General features: G+C 42.8%; 1 protein-coding gene across 1 annotated transcript; it reads right to left on the bottom strand.

Annotated features, from left to right (window-relative positions):
- Positions 1 to 245: 245 nt before the first annotated feature.
- Positions 246 to 18,441, bottom strand: cgrrf1 (cell growth regulator with ring finger domain 1). The gene is made up of 6 exons (XM_078274466.1): positions 18,253 to 18,441; positions 11,047 to 11,183; positions 9,901 to 10,078; positions 8,601 to 8,748; positions 8,161 to 8,268; positions 246 to 1,922 (listed from the first exon to the last, which is right to left on the bottom strand). The coding sequence occupies exons 1-6, from the start codon at positions 18,354 to 18,356 to the stop codon at positions 1,602 to 1,604; spliced, it is 996 nt and encodes a 331-aa protein (XP_078130592.1). The 5' UTR covers positions 18,357 to 18,441; the 3' UTR covers positions 246 to 1,601.
- Positions 18,442 to 18,790: the final 349 nt, after the last annotated feature.

Here is an 18,790-nt window from a genome sequence, read left to right as displayed (position 1 = left end):
GTCTTATTTTGTTTACAAGTTACAACTGGAGTCTGGAGATGATGTGGGGTACTTATTGTTTACTGTTTACATCTTACTTTACATACTTATAGGGCCAAAATCTATCTTTTGTGGGGGAAGGTCTCGCCTAAGTAGAATTTTGTTTTGTTATTATTCTATGTAATTTGCACTTTCATAAATAAGAGATGCTGTATTTTCTGCTGATTGTCTTATTTTGTTTACAAGTTACAACTGGAGTCTGGAGATGATGTGGGGTACTTATTGTTTACTGTTTACATCTTACTTTACATACTTCAGGCTGTTGCAGCTAGCTTAGGGGAGAGACTGTATGACACTAGGTGGTACAGCCTGAGACATGCACAATAAAAAAATTGCCTTCTGCATTTTTGTTTTGCTTTTCCCTCCATTGTACCGAATCGAACCGTGATGTCTGAACCAAGGTATGAACCGAACCGTGACTTCTGTGTACCGTTCCACCCCTACAACAAAGGCATGGACGGCAAGAAAGTGAAGGAGCTGCTCACAGCTGCAAAAAATGTAAATTGTGGTGAGACAGCTCCAGTGATGAAATTGTGATTTTTTTCTGCAGAGAGTAGCATTCTTCATTCATTGACTGACGTTCCTCTTATCATACCATAGTCTCTGGGTGAATCCTCGATTCTGATTGACTGCAAGGTGTCCATTAAAATGTGATATAGGACAACTTCTAAGTAGTTCCGGTGGAGTGTTCACTGTTCTAAATAGATGTGCATCTATTTAGAACAGTCCATCTTAATGAAAAAAAAAATCTGAACATCTTATTTACAACATATTTCCTTCAGTGCCTCATCCTCTGAACACCACAGGACTGTAAAACAGAAGCTGCAAGAATTAAGTTACACTGTCTCTCTGAACTTTGTATTACTGCGATAATCTCACATCCCATTCGCTGTTCAACTCGTTACTTCAGGCTGCGGCCGACAGTACACATGGCGGATCATTTGTTGGTGAAAATTTCCCAAATTGGTTTTGGGACAATGACATAATGACAATAGTAGCTATATTATAAATTATATTTACTGTTTGTCAACCATATACACGTGTTTTTGACTTTGAATCTTGCAAGAATAATGTTAGCTTTCTGGCTAATAGCTGAGCCAAAGGGTTCAATGAGCTGAGAGGACTAGAAACATCTCCCGTTGCCAAGTCATATATAAGGTTTGTCCTATTCACAGTGAATGTTTCCATTGTATAAGAACCTTATGGGATGGTGCATGCAATGGATGATGGAATGGTTGTTCCTGATATAAATTAAACGCTCAGGTGTTACCAGGGAGTTATTGTTTGACAAAACATTAGATTTTGAACACATGAAAATATAAATGAATGATCTAACAATTGTTCAAGCAATTGCCCATGGTGTGGTTTTTTTTTTGCTGCAGTGTTACCCACTGATGTTCAAGATACTATTACTTTCTACAGTCCTGCCAGACTTTTTTATCCATTATAGTTGTATGTAAAATAATTTCAAGATCAAGATTTGGTGTCAGGGATTACTTTGCAATGATGCCTGTCTTCCTGCAAATTATTTCTTAAATAACATTCACTGGTTCGTTATGAAGTCATTGTTCTGCAGCTGGTCCCTGTGTCAGGGTGAAGGACTCCTGGACGAAGGCCCTGCAGATGGGGCAGTGATGGAAGTGTGACACACAGCTGTCACACACACAGGCGTGTCTGCAGGGCAGCAACACCTTGTTCACTGCTGCATTCTGACAGACCACACAGTCTCTGCCCTTTCCCTCTGACCAGTCATTCTCCTCCTCCTCCAGCACTGGACTCTGCTCGACTCTGCTGGCCTCGTCATTAGGTTCACTGGGTTGGGTATTCTGTTCTGAGTCGAAGGGCTCAGATGCCCCCCTGCTGGCAGCTGACATGAAGAGAGGCTGCGGGAGACAGGAGGCATGGTTTTCTCACAGAATATCAACATCATTTTGACAGCTGTTTACAGTGACCACTACTCAAACATAATCATGGTAATGTCATAGTGACGTCTTCTAGGTTATCTCAGGTCAGGCCTGGAGACAACAAATCTATACCAAAAAGCCCTGCATTACAAATTGGAGGTGTGGAGCATGAAATACGTCAAGTAAGCGAAGTAAGTAACACTTACAATGAATTTGCCTTGGTTGTGGATGCATACATAAGCATATTTAACATTAATATGAAATAAACAATAAATACAGAAACAAATATGTACATATAACTGTTTAACATTTAGAAAGAAAAAATAGGTTGCATTTGTATATTTGCATATCTATATTTCTATTGTTTATATGTGGCTGCTTATCAGACAGATAGAGTCTGATGAAAATATTTTGTCCAGTTGCATATCTGCAATCGATCTGGCTGGCTGCTTCTGCGAACATTGTCCGCCACCGCTTCAACTCCTAGCACTGCACAGTGATTGTTTTTATTAGCCCCACCCACTTAAAACCAGTGTATAAAGCTCAGAGAAAAAGAAATCTTGTGATATTGCATCCATCCATCCATCCATCTTCATCCGCTTATCCGGGGTCGGGTCGCGGGGGTAGCAGCTCCAGCAGGGGACCCCAAACTTCCCTTTCCCGGGCCACATTAACCAGCTCCGACTGGGGGATCCCGAGGCGTTCCCAGGCCAGGTTAGAGATATAATCCCTCCACCTAGTCCTGGGTCTCCCCCGAGGCCTCCTCCCAGCTGGACGTGCCTGGAACACCTCCCTAGGGAAGCGCCCAGGGGGCATCCTTACCAGATGCCCGAACCACCTCAACTGGCTCCTTTCGACGCAAAGGAGCAGCGGCTCTACTCCGAGCTCCTCACGGATAACTGAGCTTCTCACCCTATCTCTAAGGGAGACGCCAGCTACCCTCCTGAGGAAACCCATTTCGGCCGCTTGTACCCTGGATCTTGTTCTTTCGGTCATGACCCAGCCTTCATGACCATAGGTGAGGTAGGAACAAAAAACTGACCGGTAGATTGAGAGCTTTGCCTTCTGGCTCAGCTCTCTTTTTACGTCTAGCAGTGCGATAAATTGAATGTAATACCGCACCTGCTGTGCCGATTCTCCGACCAATCTCCCGCTCCATTGTCCCCTCACTCGCGAACAAGACCCCCAAGGTACTTGAACTCCTTCACTTGGGGTAAGGACTCATTCCCTACCTGGAGAAGGCACTCCATCGGTTTCCTGCTGAGAACCATGGCCTCCGATTTAGAGGTGCTGATCCTCATCCCAGCCGCTTCACACTCGGCTGCGAACCGATCCAGTGAGTGCTGAAGGTCACAGGCCGATGATGCCATCAGGACCACATCATCTGCAAAAAAGCAGCGATGAGATCCCCAGCCCACCGAACTGCAACCCCTCTCCACCCCGACTACGCCTCGATATCCTGTCCATAAATACTACAAACAGGATTGGTGACAAGCGCAGCCCTGGCGGAGGCCAACTCTCACCTGAAAGCGAGTCCGACTTACTGCCGAGAACCCGGACACAGCTCTCGCTTTGGTCGTACAGAGGTGGATGGCCCTGAGAAGGGACCCCCCTCACCCCGTACTCCCGCAGCACCTCCCACAGTATCTCCCGGGGCACCCGGTCATACGCCTTCTCCAGATCCACAAAACACATGTAGACTGGTTGGGCATACTCCCAGGCTCCCTCCAGGATCCTTGCGAGTAAAGATCTGGTCCGTTGTTCCACGACCAGGGACGGAATCCGCATTGTTCCTCTTCAACCTGAGATTCGACTATCGACCGAACCCTCCTTTCCAGCACCTTGGAGTAGACTTTACCGGGAGGCTGAGAAGTGTGATACCCCTGTAAATGGCACACACCCTCTGGTCCCCCCTTTTTTAAAGGGGAACCACCACCCCGGTCTGCCACTCCTTAGGCACCGTCCCAGACTTCCACGCAATGTTGAAGAGCGTGTCAACCAAGACAACCCCTCCACACCCAGAGCTTTAAGCATTTCTGGACGGATCTCATCAATTCCTGGGGCTTTGCCACTGTGGAGTTGTTTAACTACCTCAGCAACCTCCACCAGGGAAATTGATGCCAATCCCCCCCTCATCCTCCAGCTCTGCCTCTACCATAGAGGGCGTATTAGTCGGATTTAGGAGTTCCTCAAAGAGCTCCTTCCTTTTACCTCCTCAGTTGAGGTCAACAGCGTCCCATCCTTACTGTACACAGCTTGGATGGTTCCCCGCTTCCCCCTCCTGAGGTGGCGAGCGGTTTTCAGAAGTACCTTGGTGCCGACCTAAAGTCCTTCTCCATGTCTTCTCCGAACTTCTCCCACACACGCTGCTTTGCCTCTTTCACGGCAGAGGCTGCAGCCCCTTGGGCCCCTTCGGTACCTTGCATCTGCCTCCGGAGTCGTCTGGGATAACATATCCCGGAAAGACTCCTTCTTCAATCGGACGGCTTCCCTGACCACCGGTGTCCACCACGGTGTTCGTGGGTTACCGCCCCTTGAGGCACCTAAGACCCTAAGACCACAGCTCCTCACCGCAGCTTCAGCAATGGAAACTTTGAACATTGTCCACTCGGGTTCAATGCCCCCAGCCTCCACAGGAATGCACGAAAAGCTCCGCCGGAGGTGTGAGTTGAAAGTCTGTCGGACAGGGGCCTCCTCCAGACGTTCCCAATTTACCCGCACTACCCGTTTGGGCTTACCAGGTCTGTCCAGAGTCTTCCCCCACCCTCTGACCCAACTCACCACCAGATGGTGATCGGTTGACAGCTCCGCCCCTCTCTTCACCCGAGTGTCCAAAACATATGGCCTCAGATCAGATGAAACGATTATAAAATCGATCATTGACCTTTGGCCTAGGGTGCTCTGGTACCAAGTACACTTATAAGCATCCCTATGTTCGAACATGGTGTTCGTTATAGACAATCCATGACTAGCACAGACGTCCAACAACAAACAACCACTCTGGTTTAGATCAGGGAGGCCGTTCCTCCCAATCACACCTCTCCATGTGTCTCCATCATTACCCACGTGCGCGTTGAAGTCCCCCAGCAGAACTATGCTTGGTGCATATGCACAAACAACAGTTTTTCCCCCCACAACCCGCAGGCGTAGGGAGGCGACCCTCTCGTCCACCGGGTTAAACTCCAACGTAGCGGCGCTCAGCCGGGGGCTTGTGAGTATCCCCACACCCGCCCGGCGCCTCACACCCTGGGCAACTCCGGAGAAGAAAAGAGTCCAACCCCTATCCAGGAGTATGGTTCCAGAACCAAGACTGTGCGTAGAGGTAAGCCCCACCAGATCTAACCGGTAGCGCTCCACCTTCCGCACAAGTTCCGGCTCCTTCCCCCACAGAGAGGTGAGAGCCAGCCTCTGCTGCCCGGGTCTGGTCCGTCGAGGCCCCTGACCTTCACTGCCACCCATGTGGCAGCGCACCCGACCCCAGCGGTTCCTCCCACAGGTGGTGGGCCCATGGGATGGGATGTGATATTGCAACTTAGGCCAAACCTAGTGAGTTCATGTAGGGGGCCAACTATGTAGTAAGTAGCTTACAGAGAGAATACATTTTCAGGGTCTTTAAAGATGCTGACATACCAAGCAGATGGCAAAGAACTAATGGCAGCTAAGCCCAACTCTGAAGTTGCCTCATGGCCAAAAAGTTGTACTTGAACACACTGCAAAGACTACAACTGACGTCCCTCTGCTTCACTCCACGCCGGGACCAAAGCAAACACAGGGAGATGACTAACAAGATTGTCCATCGCCCGGCTGAATGGATGCCCATTCAGACCGAAAAAAGCAATCCAGAGATTTGTCTTAGGGTTGTGCGGCGGTGTGGGAGTGTCACTAAAACAGCCCATTTGTGTAAAGTCTTCTGTGATCTTTAATCCCCCAATGTAGCCCAAGTAGACTTTATATTTCAGAGATACTGTCACTTTAAAAGTTAGTTAAAGTGGCCATATTATGCTCATTTTCAGGTTCATAATTGTAATTTGAGATTGTATCAGAATAGGTTTACATGGTTTAATTTTCAAAAAACACCATATTTTTGTTGTACTGCAGAACCTCTTTTCACCCTGTGTCAGGTCTCTGTTTTAGCTACAGAGTGAGACCTCGCAACTTCTGTAACATCTTTGTTGTCAGTCGCACATGCCCAGTAGCTAGTTAAGGATTACATGAGCTAGCTAGGTGTTTATGCAACTTCGGCCTGTATAAATCAGGATTAGCCGGGAGCCTTCTTCTAAATGAGGGCGCACTTCCAACTTTGTGTGGAATACCTGCAGAACAGGGACATGTAAGTAGTTCTATACAATTTATTTTTTAGATTAGGGTGAATTCGTGTGTGTTGTAGCAGTGTTTTGCCATTGAGAACGAGCTAGCATGCTAGCGCTAGCATGCTAACAGTTACCCCCTAGGCCCCTCGTTTCGGCTAGTGACGTAGAAAGCCGTGCAGATTTTGAACAGCTCACCCGGAGACTGAAGGCAGGACACATTCAGAAACCCGTATCTCACTCAAAACAGCATGGATGGTTTTTTTTCAAAGTTTGTATGCGTGTGGAAGCACCAGAGACACAAAATAACACCCCAAATTCCAGAAAAGTGTTTTTGTGCTCATTTTCAGTTTCATAATTGTATTTAGAGGTTGTACCAGAATAGGTTTATGTGGTTTATTTTTGAAAAACACCATATTTTGTTCTACTGCATAGTGTTGCAGCTCCTCTTTTCACCCTGTGTGTTGAGCTCTACAGAGTGAGGCCTCTCACTTCTGTTCCATCTTTGTTGGGAGTCACACATGTGCAGTAGCTAGGTCAGCACAGCTAGCTAGTCAGTTGCAGAGTATTAGGGCGTGCCATGCTAGCAGTTAGGCGAGCATTATAACGTGTTACAGGTGAGGCACGTTCGTCACGGAAGTAAAGGCTGGACTAAAATAGAGCTGTTTGGAGCAGTTTGTGAACAGTGTTTACTCTGGAAGATGGTAAGTCCCTTTGGGGTGGACTTTGGGCTTTTTCACTTTGTAAACCTATAACGTGAACAAAAAGATATATAACACAATAATGGAAATGGAAAAAGCTAAACAGCATAATTTGAGCACTTTAAGTCACTTGAAGGCAATTGAACTTGAAGAAATACAAATTATTATTTTGAGGGTGAAGTATTCCTTTAATGCTAATTTGTATATTTATCTTCTCTGGTTTCAAAGAGAGCTCACAAAGAAATTAATTATAAGCATTGTTAGTATTATTGAGCCCATTTCAAGCACTTTTTAGTTAAAATGTTATAATAGTCTTTTTTTCTGTTCTATCTCAGGCTGCATTAATGATGGATTTTAAAGGAGACATATCATGAAAAACTTACTTTTTCAGTGCTTATGTATGAACGTTTGGGTATCTGGAATGACTACCAACCCAAAAACTGTGAAATAAAACAACCCAAATTGATTTGACTCTCACTTCCCTTACTTGATAGCTCCTGCCCCAAGGAGCGAGGAGTGAGCATTGAGGACAGATCTCCGAGGAGCTATGAGCAAGGATACACGAGAGCAGCCTTCCCGAAAAAGCTGTGCAGCTGAATGTTGCTAACTCCCGCTATACAGCTGACAATGAATGTGACGTGAGGAAAGGACGTGTAATCCCTCTTAAAACACATTTCCTTGTTTCCTCTCTCCTGGCATGATTTCCTCCAGTCTCTCCTATGCTTCCTCGTGGGATGGACTTAGACGCGAGGAAGGGAAGCAAGTAGAGGAACCGGGGATGCAATTTAAGAACCTGGGATGCACCCACAGTTATAAAAATATGAATGATATAATAAATGTGACAAAAAGTATACCCTTGGGTCTATGGGTACCCCAGTAGGTAGGATAAGGGTTAATGATGTACTAACATTTAGAAAGTTTACCATAAGATTGCTTCTTGAACAGCTCAGTCAGAAGATGAATTTAATTAAAAAAATATATATATCTTTTGAATGAATGCTGGAATCACATATCTACTATCATAAAATCTGGTCTAAAAATGGTCTCCGTCCGGTTGTTTGGTCAGTGTTCTATAAACACTGTTTTTGGAAGTCATAGTACGGTTACTCTGCTAAATACTAACCGATTTTAGTCAAAATATGGAGAGCCTGACTGTGTAAGTTTGTGAGATAAGCAGGAACAACCTGCCTGAAACAAAATGTGACATACCTTTAACTCGTACATGTTCCCTTGTGAGGTGAGAAGGTACTGAAAGAGAACCCGTGCAGAAAGGCTGTATTTGTCATCAGGAACATGAATAACTGTCACACTAGCCACCTAAAAGAAGAAAGACAGCATAATGAGTTTCTTTAAATTTGTATTATCGACTCGCTTGTCAATTAGTCTCACCTTTCTATGCGTTTTTTATGGGAAATTTTCTTTCCTTTCTAGAGAGCTTGGTTTGGTCAGTGTAGTTGATGTCGTGGACCTGTAAAAGCCCACTCACTCACAGTGTACGTATGTCATAGTACTACACAAAAATGCTTGTCTTGCTCTGGCCTGCAGTTTCCCTTTACCTTCAGATGTTGTGATAAGTCTGGTCATCTCACTCAAAAACAAACAGCAAACAATCACACTTCCCAAAATATTTTTATGTGAGATGGACTCACAATGTTGTATGCGTCTCTGGCTTCTGGCTCTGCCAGCGTTAGCACAGCCACAAGAGGGTAGCGTTCCCTTGGCAACAGCCCAAAATCTTTGATCTCATGGTCAGCAGGAATATGTGTGTGGCGTTCCACTCTATCTTCATTGCCGATACTGGAAGGGTGGGGTCAAAGAAGCTAACATCAGAAGCTACAGTAGGACAAATGTATATCCTGCAAACACGCAGGGTAAAGCCAAATAAATATCTTAGATTTGAGTATTATCACCATGATAAGAAATTACGGCATTGACTGCTTTGATTGATTGCTGTTAACATTATAAAATAAACATTCACCTCAAAACAATTCCAACATTACTAACTAACAGAAATTTAACTTTGATGTTCTTTTACTGTTTGGTGTAATAAACACACTATGTAAAATAAACATCACATCACCTCAGAATATTTCCAGCTACAGTAACAAAAGAGAGCATAAATCAGCCATATGGATCATCAGTGCCAGTTACCATCAGGAGTACATGAGAAAATATGAAATTAACTTTTAAGGTATAAGGTTAGAAAAGGTTATGTTTATATATCAGGTTAAATTCAATTTACCGCTATGTTTCTTATGTGCTATAAGCCTTAGGCATCAAGCACTCTACTCGTGCCATGCTTTTATAATAATTAATCATCTTTACTAAGTGCTTTTCTGTATACTCAAAGATGCTTTACAAGATAAAAAAATACATAATTTTCCTATTCTAAATTTTTAGTATTTAACTTACTGAGGAAGTACACACTCTGCGGTGTAAGAATGAACTGAAACATTTGTACTTACTCAGGAAGTTAAATACTTTAAATGTAGATAGGAAAATGATGTCTTTATTTTATAAGTGCTTTATTGAATCTGTTCTTACTTTTGCCATGACTGCTTGGTATGGTAACCTGAACATCAGGGACATAAACCACCTATGCCATATCGGGATGGCAAGTCAGGTGATGGCAGGTGATTTCAACCTGCACATTATTACAAACAAATAACCTTGAGTGCTTGGATAGCTCAGTTGGTAGAGTGGGCGCCATAGCTCAGTTGGTAGAGTGGGTGCCCATATATAGAGGTTTACTCCTCGATGCAGTGGGCCCGGGTTTGACTCTGACCTGCGGCCCTTTGCAGCATGTTATTCCTCCCTCTCTCTCTCCCCTTTCATGTCTTCAGCTGTCCTGTCAAAATAAAGGCAGAAAATTCCCCAAAAAAGAATCTTAAAAATAAATTAAAAAAAACCTTGTTACATCTGAGTCTTTGTCAGTACTGTAAAGGATACTGGAAGATCTGGTAGTTGCGATAGTGGAGGTGCAGGGCCTCCAGAAAATGTTGGGGGGTGCTGAGCTTCAGGCCTTGTTGGTGAGCCTGTAGTGCTCCCTGCAGGGCACTGACCTTACAGCCCCAGAAACAGCTCAGGACACAGGGCTCCAGACAGCAAGGTCTCACTGACACACCATCTGCAAGAGAGTGTTCCAAGAGCAGAGTGTTGGCTAATGTTTTGATGGCCTGTGCCACAAAAGATATAATCACATGTATACTTTCATCTCCACAACATACATGGAACAGGAATGATATTGGGTTTCTGTACCAAGAATCTATTTACTACGCAGTACTTACTGTAGCTTTACTGATTCAGGTACAGACATCCACACATGTGAGCTGTAGCTGTAGTAGCAGTATAACAACAGGCTTTTACCTGTAGTAAATAATTGTCATTCTCTTGTAAACCTTTTATTGTATTTGTTGGATGGAGGATGCATTTGAAATCCCCAGACACTCCCCAGTTTGTGGGAGCCTAAATGCAGTTAAATTAATAATGAGGATCCCTACATGTAAACCGAAGCATTGAGAACTTTGTAAGTGTACAGACAGTTTATTAAAAAGATTCGTATACAGGTTTGTTCACGTATACAGGCGGGCGCCATCTTGGGAAAACAGTCACGAACAGTTGAACGACAAACGCCGTGCTTGAGCTACAGTATGTTACTGGTTACTGGTTGCACGGCGTTCGTCGTTCGACTGGTCGTGACTGTTTTCCCAAAATGGCGCCAGCCTGTATACGTGAACGGTACTGTCTTTATAAACTATCTTTTTAATAAACTGTCTGAGCCTTGTTAGTGGTATAGCATGCAATAATTTAAGTTCAGACATAGTAAAACTACAGTAATTTATATGGTTGATCAATTTAGAGGGACTCAGAAAGAATATTTACAGTATTTATGGTATGTAGGCTAATTACAGCTCATATTTACAGTGATAAAATAAGTTGTTTGATTCTTTGCACTTAATATGTGTGTGCTAATACTTTAAAATATTTATGGTGTGGATTAAGATAAAGGGAATCAATGAAGCGTCAAGCTATAGCTTTAATCTGTGGAAACCTACACAGTTACTGTGTTATATTACTAATGATGACTGTTCTCACCAGTGACAGATGCCGGCCCAGATCCCAACTCGAGGGTGAAAGGATTGGTCATCTGAACCATTTGCTTCTCAGGGGTTGGTAGACGGGACTCTGTTTCATCAGAGCTGCGAAGGATCACTGGGACATCAAAGCCAAACCTGCAGGACAGGAGGCAGAGTGAACAAAGTGTAAAAGACCACAAAGTAATTTTATATATATATATATATATATTATAGTTTTATAGTATAATCTTTAACAATAAAATAAAAAGCTGAGAAGTGTACACATAAGAAAAATCTGTTGAAATCTTTTCATTGTGTATATTCAATGATCATGATATGATCAACTGGCTTTACTGATCTTTTTATCAAACTGACTCTCTGTCCAATAATTACTTTCAGAGCAAGATATTTCTTCAACTATTGGTTACATTATTGTGGATATTCAAGGATTCCCCAATTACTTCATATTTAATGTTATACATATTTTATTTACTTCATATACAATATTATACATATTTTATTAAGTTGGGACGTGTAAAAAGTAAATAAAAACAGAATACAAATCCTTTTCAACCTATATTTAATTGAATACACTACAAAGACAAGATATTTAATGTTCAAACTGATCAAATGTATTGTTTTTTTGTAAATATTCACTAATTTTGAATTTGATGCCTGCAACACATTCCAAATAAGCTGGACGTCCCTGCTTATTTCAGCAAGACAATGCCAAGCCACATTCTGCACGTGTTACCACAGAGTGGCTTCATAGTGAAAGAGTGCAGGTACTAGACTGGCCTGGCTGCAGTCCAGACCTGTCTCCCATTGAAAATGTGTGGCGCATTATGAAGCGCAAAATTTGAAAACGGAGACCCTGGACTGTTGAGCAACTGAAGTTGAACATCAAGCAAGAATGGAAAAGAATTCCACCTACAAAGCTTCAACGATTAGTGTCCTCACTTCACAAACGCTTATTGAGTGTTAAAAGAAAAGTTGATGTAACACAGTGGTAAACATGCCGCTGTCAAAGCTTTTTTGGAATGTGTTGTTACTTGCAAAAAGAAGTCTTATTGTACATACTGTATGTCTATGTGAAAATACTTGATTTATTACCTGTAAACATTTTCATAATGAGTTTGTGGTCTCAATCGGTAGTTTCAAGTATTCTTTAATACAGCATGACGTTCATTTTGTAAGTTATGGTCCCATTTATTTTAAAATAGACAATAAAGCAGGGGATGCTTTAGTGCAGTGGTTCCCAACCTGGGGTCCGGGGACCCCTCAGGGGGGAGGCAAAGATCACAGGAGGTGCGCAAGTCTTTATCTGGTTTGAGGTTGAGGTAAAAAAAAAAAATATTTGCACATGTTAAACAAATTATGATAATACACTAGAATATATAATGTATACAAAAGTCTGTATAAAAACTATGTATTTTTGTTGTCGCTTAAAATTGTAGGCAGCCTACTTAGTAGGCCAAACCTCCGGGACCTCTTAACCTGTGGCCCTTGCTGTCATCAGGACATCACATCACGTTTTTCCTGCCGCCATAGCATCACTATTTTATGAATGAAACATGGCGGAGAAACATAAAAGTGCTGATAACTCAAAAAAGAAAGTAAGGCTCTATCTCGAGAGTTACCTCAACTTCGGTTTCGGAGGGGGGGCTCAGCTTTTCTTAGACATAAGTAGGGGGGGGCGCCAAGGAAAAAAGGTTGGGAACCACTGCTTTAAGGAATGACTACCTGTCAATCATGTTAGAGTCCTAAAATGCGTGTTCAGGCACTGTAGCTGTGTTTTAATTTAGGGGATACATCCTTCGAAAGCCGCATTTGCAGACCTAATGCATCACAGCAGCACGGCCAAGGCTGTTTAAGGAAACCAACGTTGTACTATGTTCGTCAGTAGTATGTAGTAGGCGTTTTGAATATGTGCCTGCCAGTTTCCATCCTTGTATTAACATAATTGATAAGTGTGTCCCTTTTCTCTTTCTCCCCTTTTCTTGATTGGGAATCAAATGAATGCAAAGAAAGTTACTTTATGAACTTGATTTTAAGATTTGTTTATTATATATTTAATCTAATCACACATTTGAATTTAACAACAACTTTGAATGCACCACAAGGCTGTAAATTACCAGCTTCATTGAATGCACCGTCTGTGTTTTTCCGACAACAGCAGCTGCAGATTGTTTCATCCATTCATGTTGAATCCTCTACAGTGAAATACAGTCACACTTTACACTGTTTAGCGTTAGCTGTCAGCATTGTAACTGTGTTTAATCCAGCTACTAGCTAGCGGTAGGCAAACGTTAGCTGCTGTTGAGTATAGTGTTAACTAGCGTCATGTGCAGCGATGTTTCTGTTTCCTTTTCCTGTGTGGTAAAACCACAAGGTAGGGCGCAGAGCAGAGAGGCAAAGCACAGCGCAGGTATCATTGCTTCTGGAATTGGTTCCGCCTTGAAAGGTCAGCGGTAACGAGGTCAAAGTTGAAACAATTTGAACTATAAGCACAGCGCTCTGTGGAAATTCCGAGCGGTGCCTACAGTAGTTGGGAGGCACCACTCTGCCCATTGGAAAACAATGGAACGGCCAGCGCAGAACTATTTTACTGTGGATCATGTGTAGGCAGCTTTAGAATTGTGTGAGTGTGAGAGGAAACCCAATTGCTGCAACTTGGCTGTTGTTTGTTCACATGGATGAGGTGGGACAGAGGCATTTCACCAGACCCCCCGTCCTAATTGCTTTCATCCCTGAGCACTAGGGTTGGGTACCGAAACCCCGTGCTAATACGGCACCGGTGCCTAAACAACCGGTATCTACCGGACCGAATTGCAACGCAGATTTCGGTGCCACTTAAATGCCTTCTGCGCTGCTCTCTGATGCTCTGAAACAGACGTTAGAGGCAACAGGAGCATCGCTGCACGTGACGCTAGTTAACACTACACTTGACAGCAGGAAAAAACAACACAGAGTGCGTTCACTTGAAACTAGTAAGCCTCGTGGTGCATTCAAAGTTATTGTAAAATACCCTATTCCCCTATTTTATTAAGTATCGGTTCAGGCACCGTTTAGGCACTAGTTTTAAAAGTAACGTTTTAGCACCGGTATCGGAAAAAACCCAATCGATACCCAACCCTACTGAAGACACACCAGGGATAAGTACAGCAGAGGGTAACCAGGAGGTGGGAAAGGAGAAAAGCCGGTCAGAGCCTCATAAGAGAAAGAAAGACAGGATAAGCTGCTTGAGCTCATCAAGGATGACATGACATTGGGGATGTTAATAATTAACATTTAACTGCTAATGCTAACTTTGCACTAGCAAGTTGCTAGTGCTTGCTAGTGCTAACTTTGCACTAGCAAAGTGCGTTTGAAGATCTACTGGACAGTGCTCACAACAAAGAGCTACATGTCACTATGTCAATGAGGAATGGTGTCCTACACACAACCAGGCAGACAACACTGCAGGTGGATGCAATGTAGATAGGCTCATACACACCGCGGAACGCTGTGGACATGTGTTGGTTGCGCAAGCTGTTCCAGAAAAGTGGCTGCATGCGTCCACAACAATGGACGTAACAGCAATTAAAATAGCCCCACATCATCACATCCCCTTCACCATACCTAGAGATTGGCATAGTTTTATTTCAGTTAGCCTAATAGCTGGTTTGATTTGCGTTGAGAGATGATTTTATGGAAAGTACCCCATGCCAATCTCTAGGTATGGTGAACGGTATGTGATGATGTGGGGCTATTTTAATTCCAAAGGCCAAGGGAACTTTATCAGGATGCATAGTATCCTGGATCCATGAAATAACTGGCCTTTAAAAATAAAAATCTGCCTGCCTCTATGGGAATTTAACATAGGGGTGTACTTACTTAGTATTTTAAGGAAGAACATTTATTTATTTACGCTACATTATTCATTCACAAAGAAAATGTTTCCTCATTTTTTAAATTAAGGCATTAAGATCACTTTCCAAAAGATGATTTTTTTATTCCTCGTTTTAGTCAACTTTAGCATGGGTGTCCCAATTTTTTTCACGACTGTATATCACAACAATAAAAACAAAACAAAAAACGACAGATGTCAGAGTCGGGAAACACTATCTGAAACAATTCTCTGAGTTCCTCATTTGCATTATAGGACTGAAGGACCCAGAGTAGGGTTAGGTATCGTTTTTTTTTTTCTGATAGCGGTCCAAAAATAATACTTTCTACTTTACGTGACTAAACGGTGCCTGAATCGCTACTTTAAAATAAAGAAGAGCATGGCTTGTGTATTGCTAAGGCCATATGGTCAAATAAAAATTATTTATTTAAAATCTAATAATGCCTTATAACAAACCTGTTTTACCAGTCAATTGCAGTTACACGACAAAAAGAACAACCACTAGATGACAAAAGGGTATTTTACAATAACATTGAATGCACCACCAACTTACCAACTCTAATTGAACACACATTAAGTTCTGTGTTGTTTCTCCGACAACTTTGAGTCTTTAACTGGAGACTGTTTCTCCGTCTACTCTGTGTCTTTAACTGCAGACTGTAGGAGGTCCCAGTGTTGGAATCGTTTCGAGTGAAATACTGCCACACTTTACACCGTTTAGCTTTGGCATTTTACCCGTATTTAAGCAGCTACTGGCTAACATTAGGCTAACGTTACCTGCTGTGAAGTGTAATGTTAACTAGTGCCATATGCAGCAATTCTGTTGCCTCTGATGTCCGTTTCAGAGCACCAGAGAGCAGCGCAGGTATTTCAGTTGGACTGAAATGAGGTACCGAAATCCGGGTTGCTATTCAGCCCGGTAGATACATCGCACCGGGTTTCGGTACCCAACCAAGAGCACCTCCGCTCCATGGCTCTGATCCAAAAGTGACACTGAGGTCGCTTACGGGAGTTGTGGAGCTGCTGTGTGGGTCTGGACTGGACTGTGTGGAGGTAGTGCTTGGGCTGGGGCTGGAGCTGCTGCCAGATACTAGGCAGAACTAACTGCCTGATGGCTGTCGTTTGCTGGAGATGCTTCACAGCAGTTAGATGTTTCTCACTTTTTGCATGAGACTCCAGCGCACACACACCCAATGTTCCCAGTTTAATTGATTTCTCGTTTGCATAAGCAGTAGGCTTCAAATACGTTGTTAGGAACTGGCTTTTCCTCCTAAATTCAGTTTTTCACGCCAAGTATCGCTATACTTGCACTTTCGAATACCTAGAATATTAATAAAATCCGTTTGTCTGGGGTACAATCCGAAAGAGACTCGTTAGCCGTGTTAGTCCCCCCCCCCACCCCTGTTACGCTTACTTACATGATAACTACAGGGTATGCTGGCTGTAATCTAAAGCAGTGTTATTTCCCCCCTTGTTACGATTAATTAGAGAATAACTACAAGATAACTACGGGGTAGGCGGGCTGTTATCAAAAGCCATGTTAGTTCCTCTATTTTTTTTCTTTTAATTTTATGAGTACATTCCTCATTCACAAAAACTATTGAAAAATGACAAAACCCTCTTAAAGAATAAAGAGGGTTTTGTCGCAGTGGTCATGACGGTCGCGACCAGTGTCTTTAGCGCCCCTAGTGTGCCTGAGACCAGCTGGTCCTGACTACACAGATCTTCATAATCAATAATAACAATAATAATCATAATATATCTGATATAGTGTATTTTATAGACAAAAGTTTATGATCTCTGACATTTATCCAGCTAACAGTGCTGCCAAAATGACAGGAAAGGGGAGAAAATACTAAAGCCGCTTCACAGACCACAGGGACCACAGGGCAGACCACTGAGGAGCTGGTCGCGACCAGTGTCTCTAGTGCCCCTAGTGGCAGTAACCACTGGTCCGTGCCAGAGACCATGGTCCCGGGACAGACCACAGAATCGGCTACAACCCCCTCTCGTGAATCCTGCTGTATACTGACCATAAACTGTAGTAGTAGTAACAACAATAGTCTCACTTTGCCAGACCCTCCTCCAAAAGCGCACTGAAGGAGGGTCTGGCTACTCCACATAGCATTGGGGGATGGGAAGAAAACATGCTCTGGTTTAAGGGCTTTTCTTTAAACCAATCACAATCGTCATGAGTGGTGCTAAACTCCGCACAAAGCCGCTGCAAAATACTCTTGCGAGAAAAAACTCTGATTGGACAGATAGTCAAGCAGTCAACAATAGTCCTCATTAATCCACCGAATTTAAAATTCCAACACAAAGAAAGTGGAAGAAAACGGAAAACACATGCATCCGGCAGAATTTCCTGCAGCACTGGAGCAATCCCAGAAGTGGAATGCGAAGGATATAGACTACGACAGGAGTAACCAAGCGTTTATGTCGACTAGACTTAGGATTGATTATAAAATAAAACCACGGACTGCCATGTTCGTACTGAGACGTATAATGAGTATGATGCTGATTTGTTTTATAATTGTATTCTGTGTCACATGCTCTTTGTGAGAAGTTACAAAATAAAGTTGTGAGGGGAAAAAAAGATCAGCAGGTCCTCTGTGGGCAGGGATGGTCATCTAGCAGTAGAAGGTGGGCCAGGTATCCAGTAAATGAACTACAGTATAGGTACCCAGTAGGTAAAAAAGAACTACAGTATAGGTACCCAGTAGGTAAAAAAATAACTACAGTATAGGTACCCAGAAGGTAAAACATACCTACAGTATTGGTATATAGTAGGTAAAAAATAACGACAGTATAGACACCCACTAGGTAAAAAATAACTACAATATTGTTCTTTGTAAGATCCCAAATGTTACCCCATTATAACTTCATTGTTCCGCAGTATCTACAAGTAGCCTGGCCCATTGGTAGCCTACGTACTGTACTGGTACTCCGTAATTCCAGCGTAATTACACAACAGTTTGAAACAGTGTCCGTGTATCTCATACCTTACTTTCATAACTGTGAATAAATTTGACCAACATATGTTTGTGAACATCAGCGATGGGAAGAATCTAACGTTACAGACACCAACGTTATAGCAGTGACAACTGTGAGTTAGGTGCTTCAGATGCTATGGTATTGCATTGTGTATGTCAATTATTTTACTTTCGATGTGATAATGTAACGTTAGTCCACGTGCCATGTCGTTAAGATAAACGATAAAGAAACCCGACTGCTATCAATCGACCGAATTCGAGGGAGACGTTTGGGGAGTAACGTTAACTTTAATGTGTGAAAATATGTGTTGTTGCCAGGTCAGTGGCTAAACTAGTCACTTACCAGCCCATCACCATGGCGGCGGTAACAACGAAACACAAAGAAACCACACTTATGTAAAACAATGGGGAGTACTCATACAAGGTCACCAGGAAAACCGCTGCCATTTCATATGATTTCTAAGACACGTTATTGAAAAATCCACTGGTAAACACTTTCCATGACGGCCATGACAGGAACTCCTTAGATAGAACTACGGTGGCCTAGAAGGTATATAAAGTATTCAACAAGCACATAATATATCTAATGTATATCAACGTTTTTATTTTTTATTTAATTTAATTTGTTTTACCGTAAATCAAGTCGATAGTCAATGTCTATGGTTTGAACTAACGGCAATAACCTAAATGTGACTCATTTAGGCCACAGCATTTAGCCACAGAAACTTGCATGTAAAAATAAGCCTGAGAGCTAGCTAGCTAGCTAGCTATGTTTGGAAACTACGTTAGCGTTATAGTATGAAATAGTAAAACTGTTTGTACTATTGTAACGTTACTTGTATACGGTTGTATTTTCATTCAACATATATTTCGCCTATAGG

The sequence above is a fragment of the Sander vitreus genome, chromosome 18 (genome assembly GCF_031162955.1).
Source record: "Sander vitreus isolate 19-12246 chromosome 18, sanVit1, whole genome shotgun sequence".
Classification (NCBI taxonomy): domain Eukaryota; kingdom Metazoa; phylum Chordata; class Actinopteri; order Perciformes; family Percidae; genus Sander; species Sander vitreus.
The sequence above is the reverse complement of the archived record's forward strand: the minus strand, read 5'-3'. Positions and strand labels throughout refer to the sequence as shown.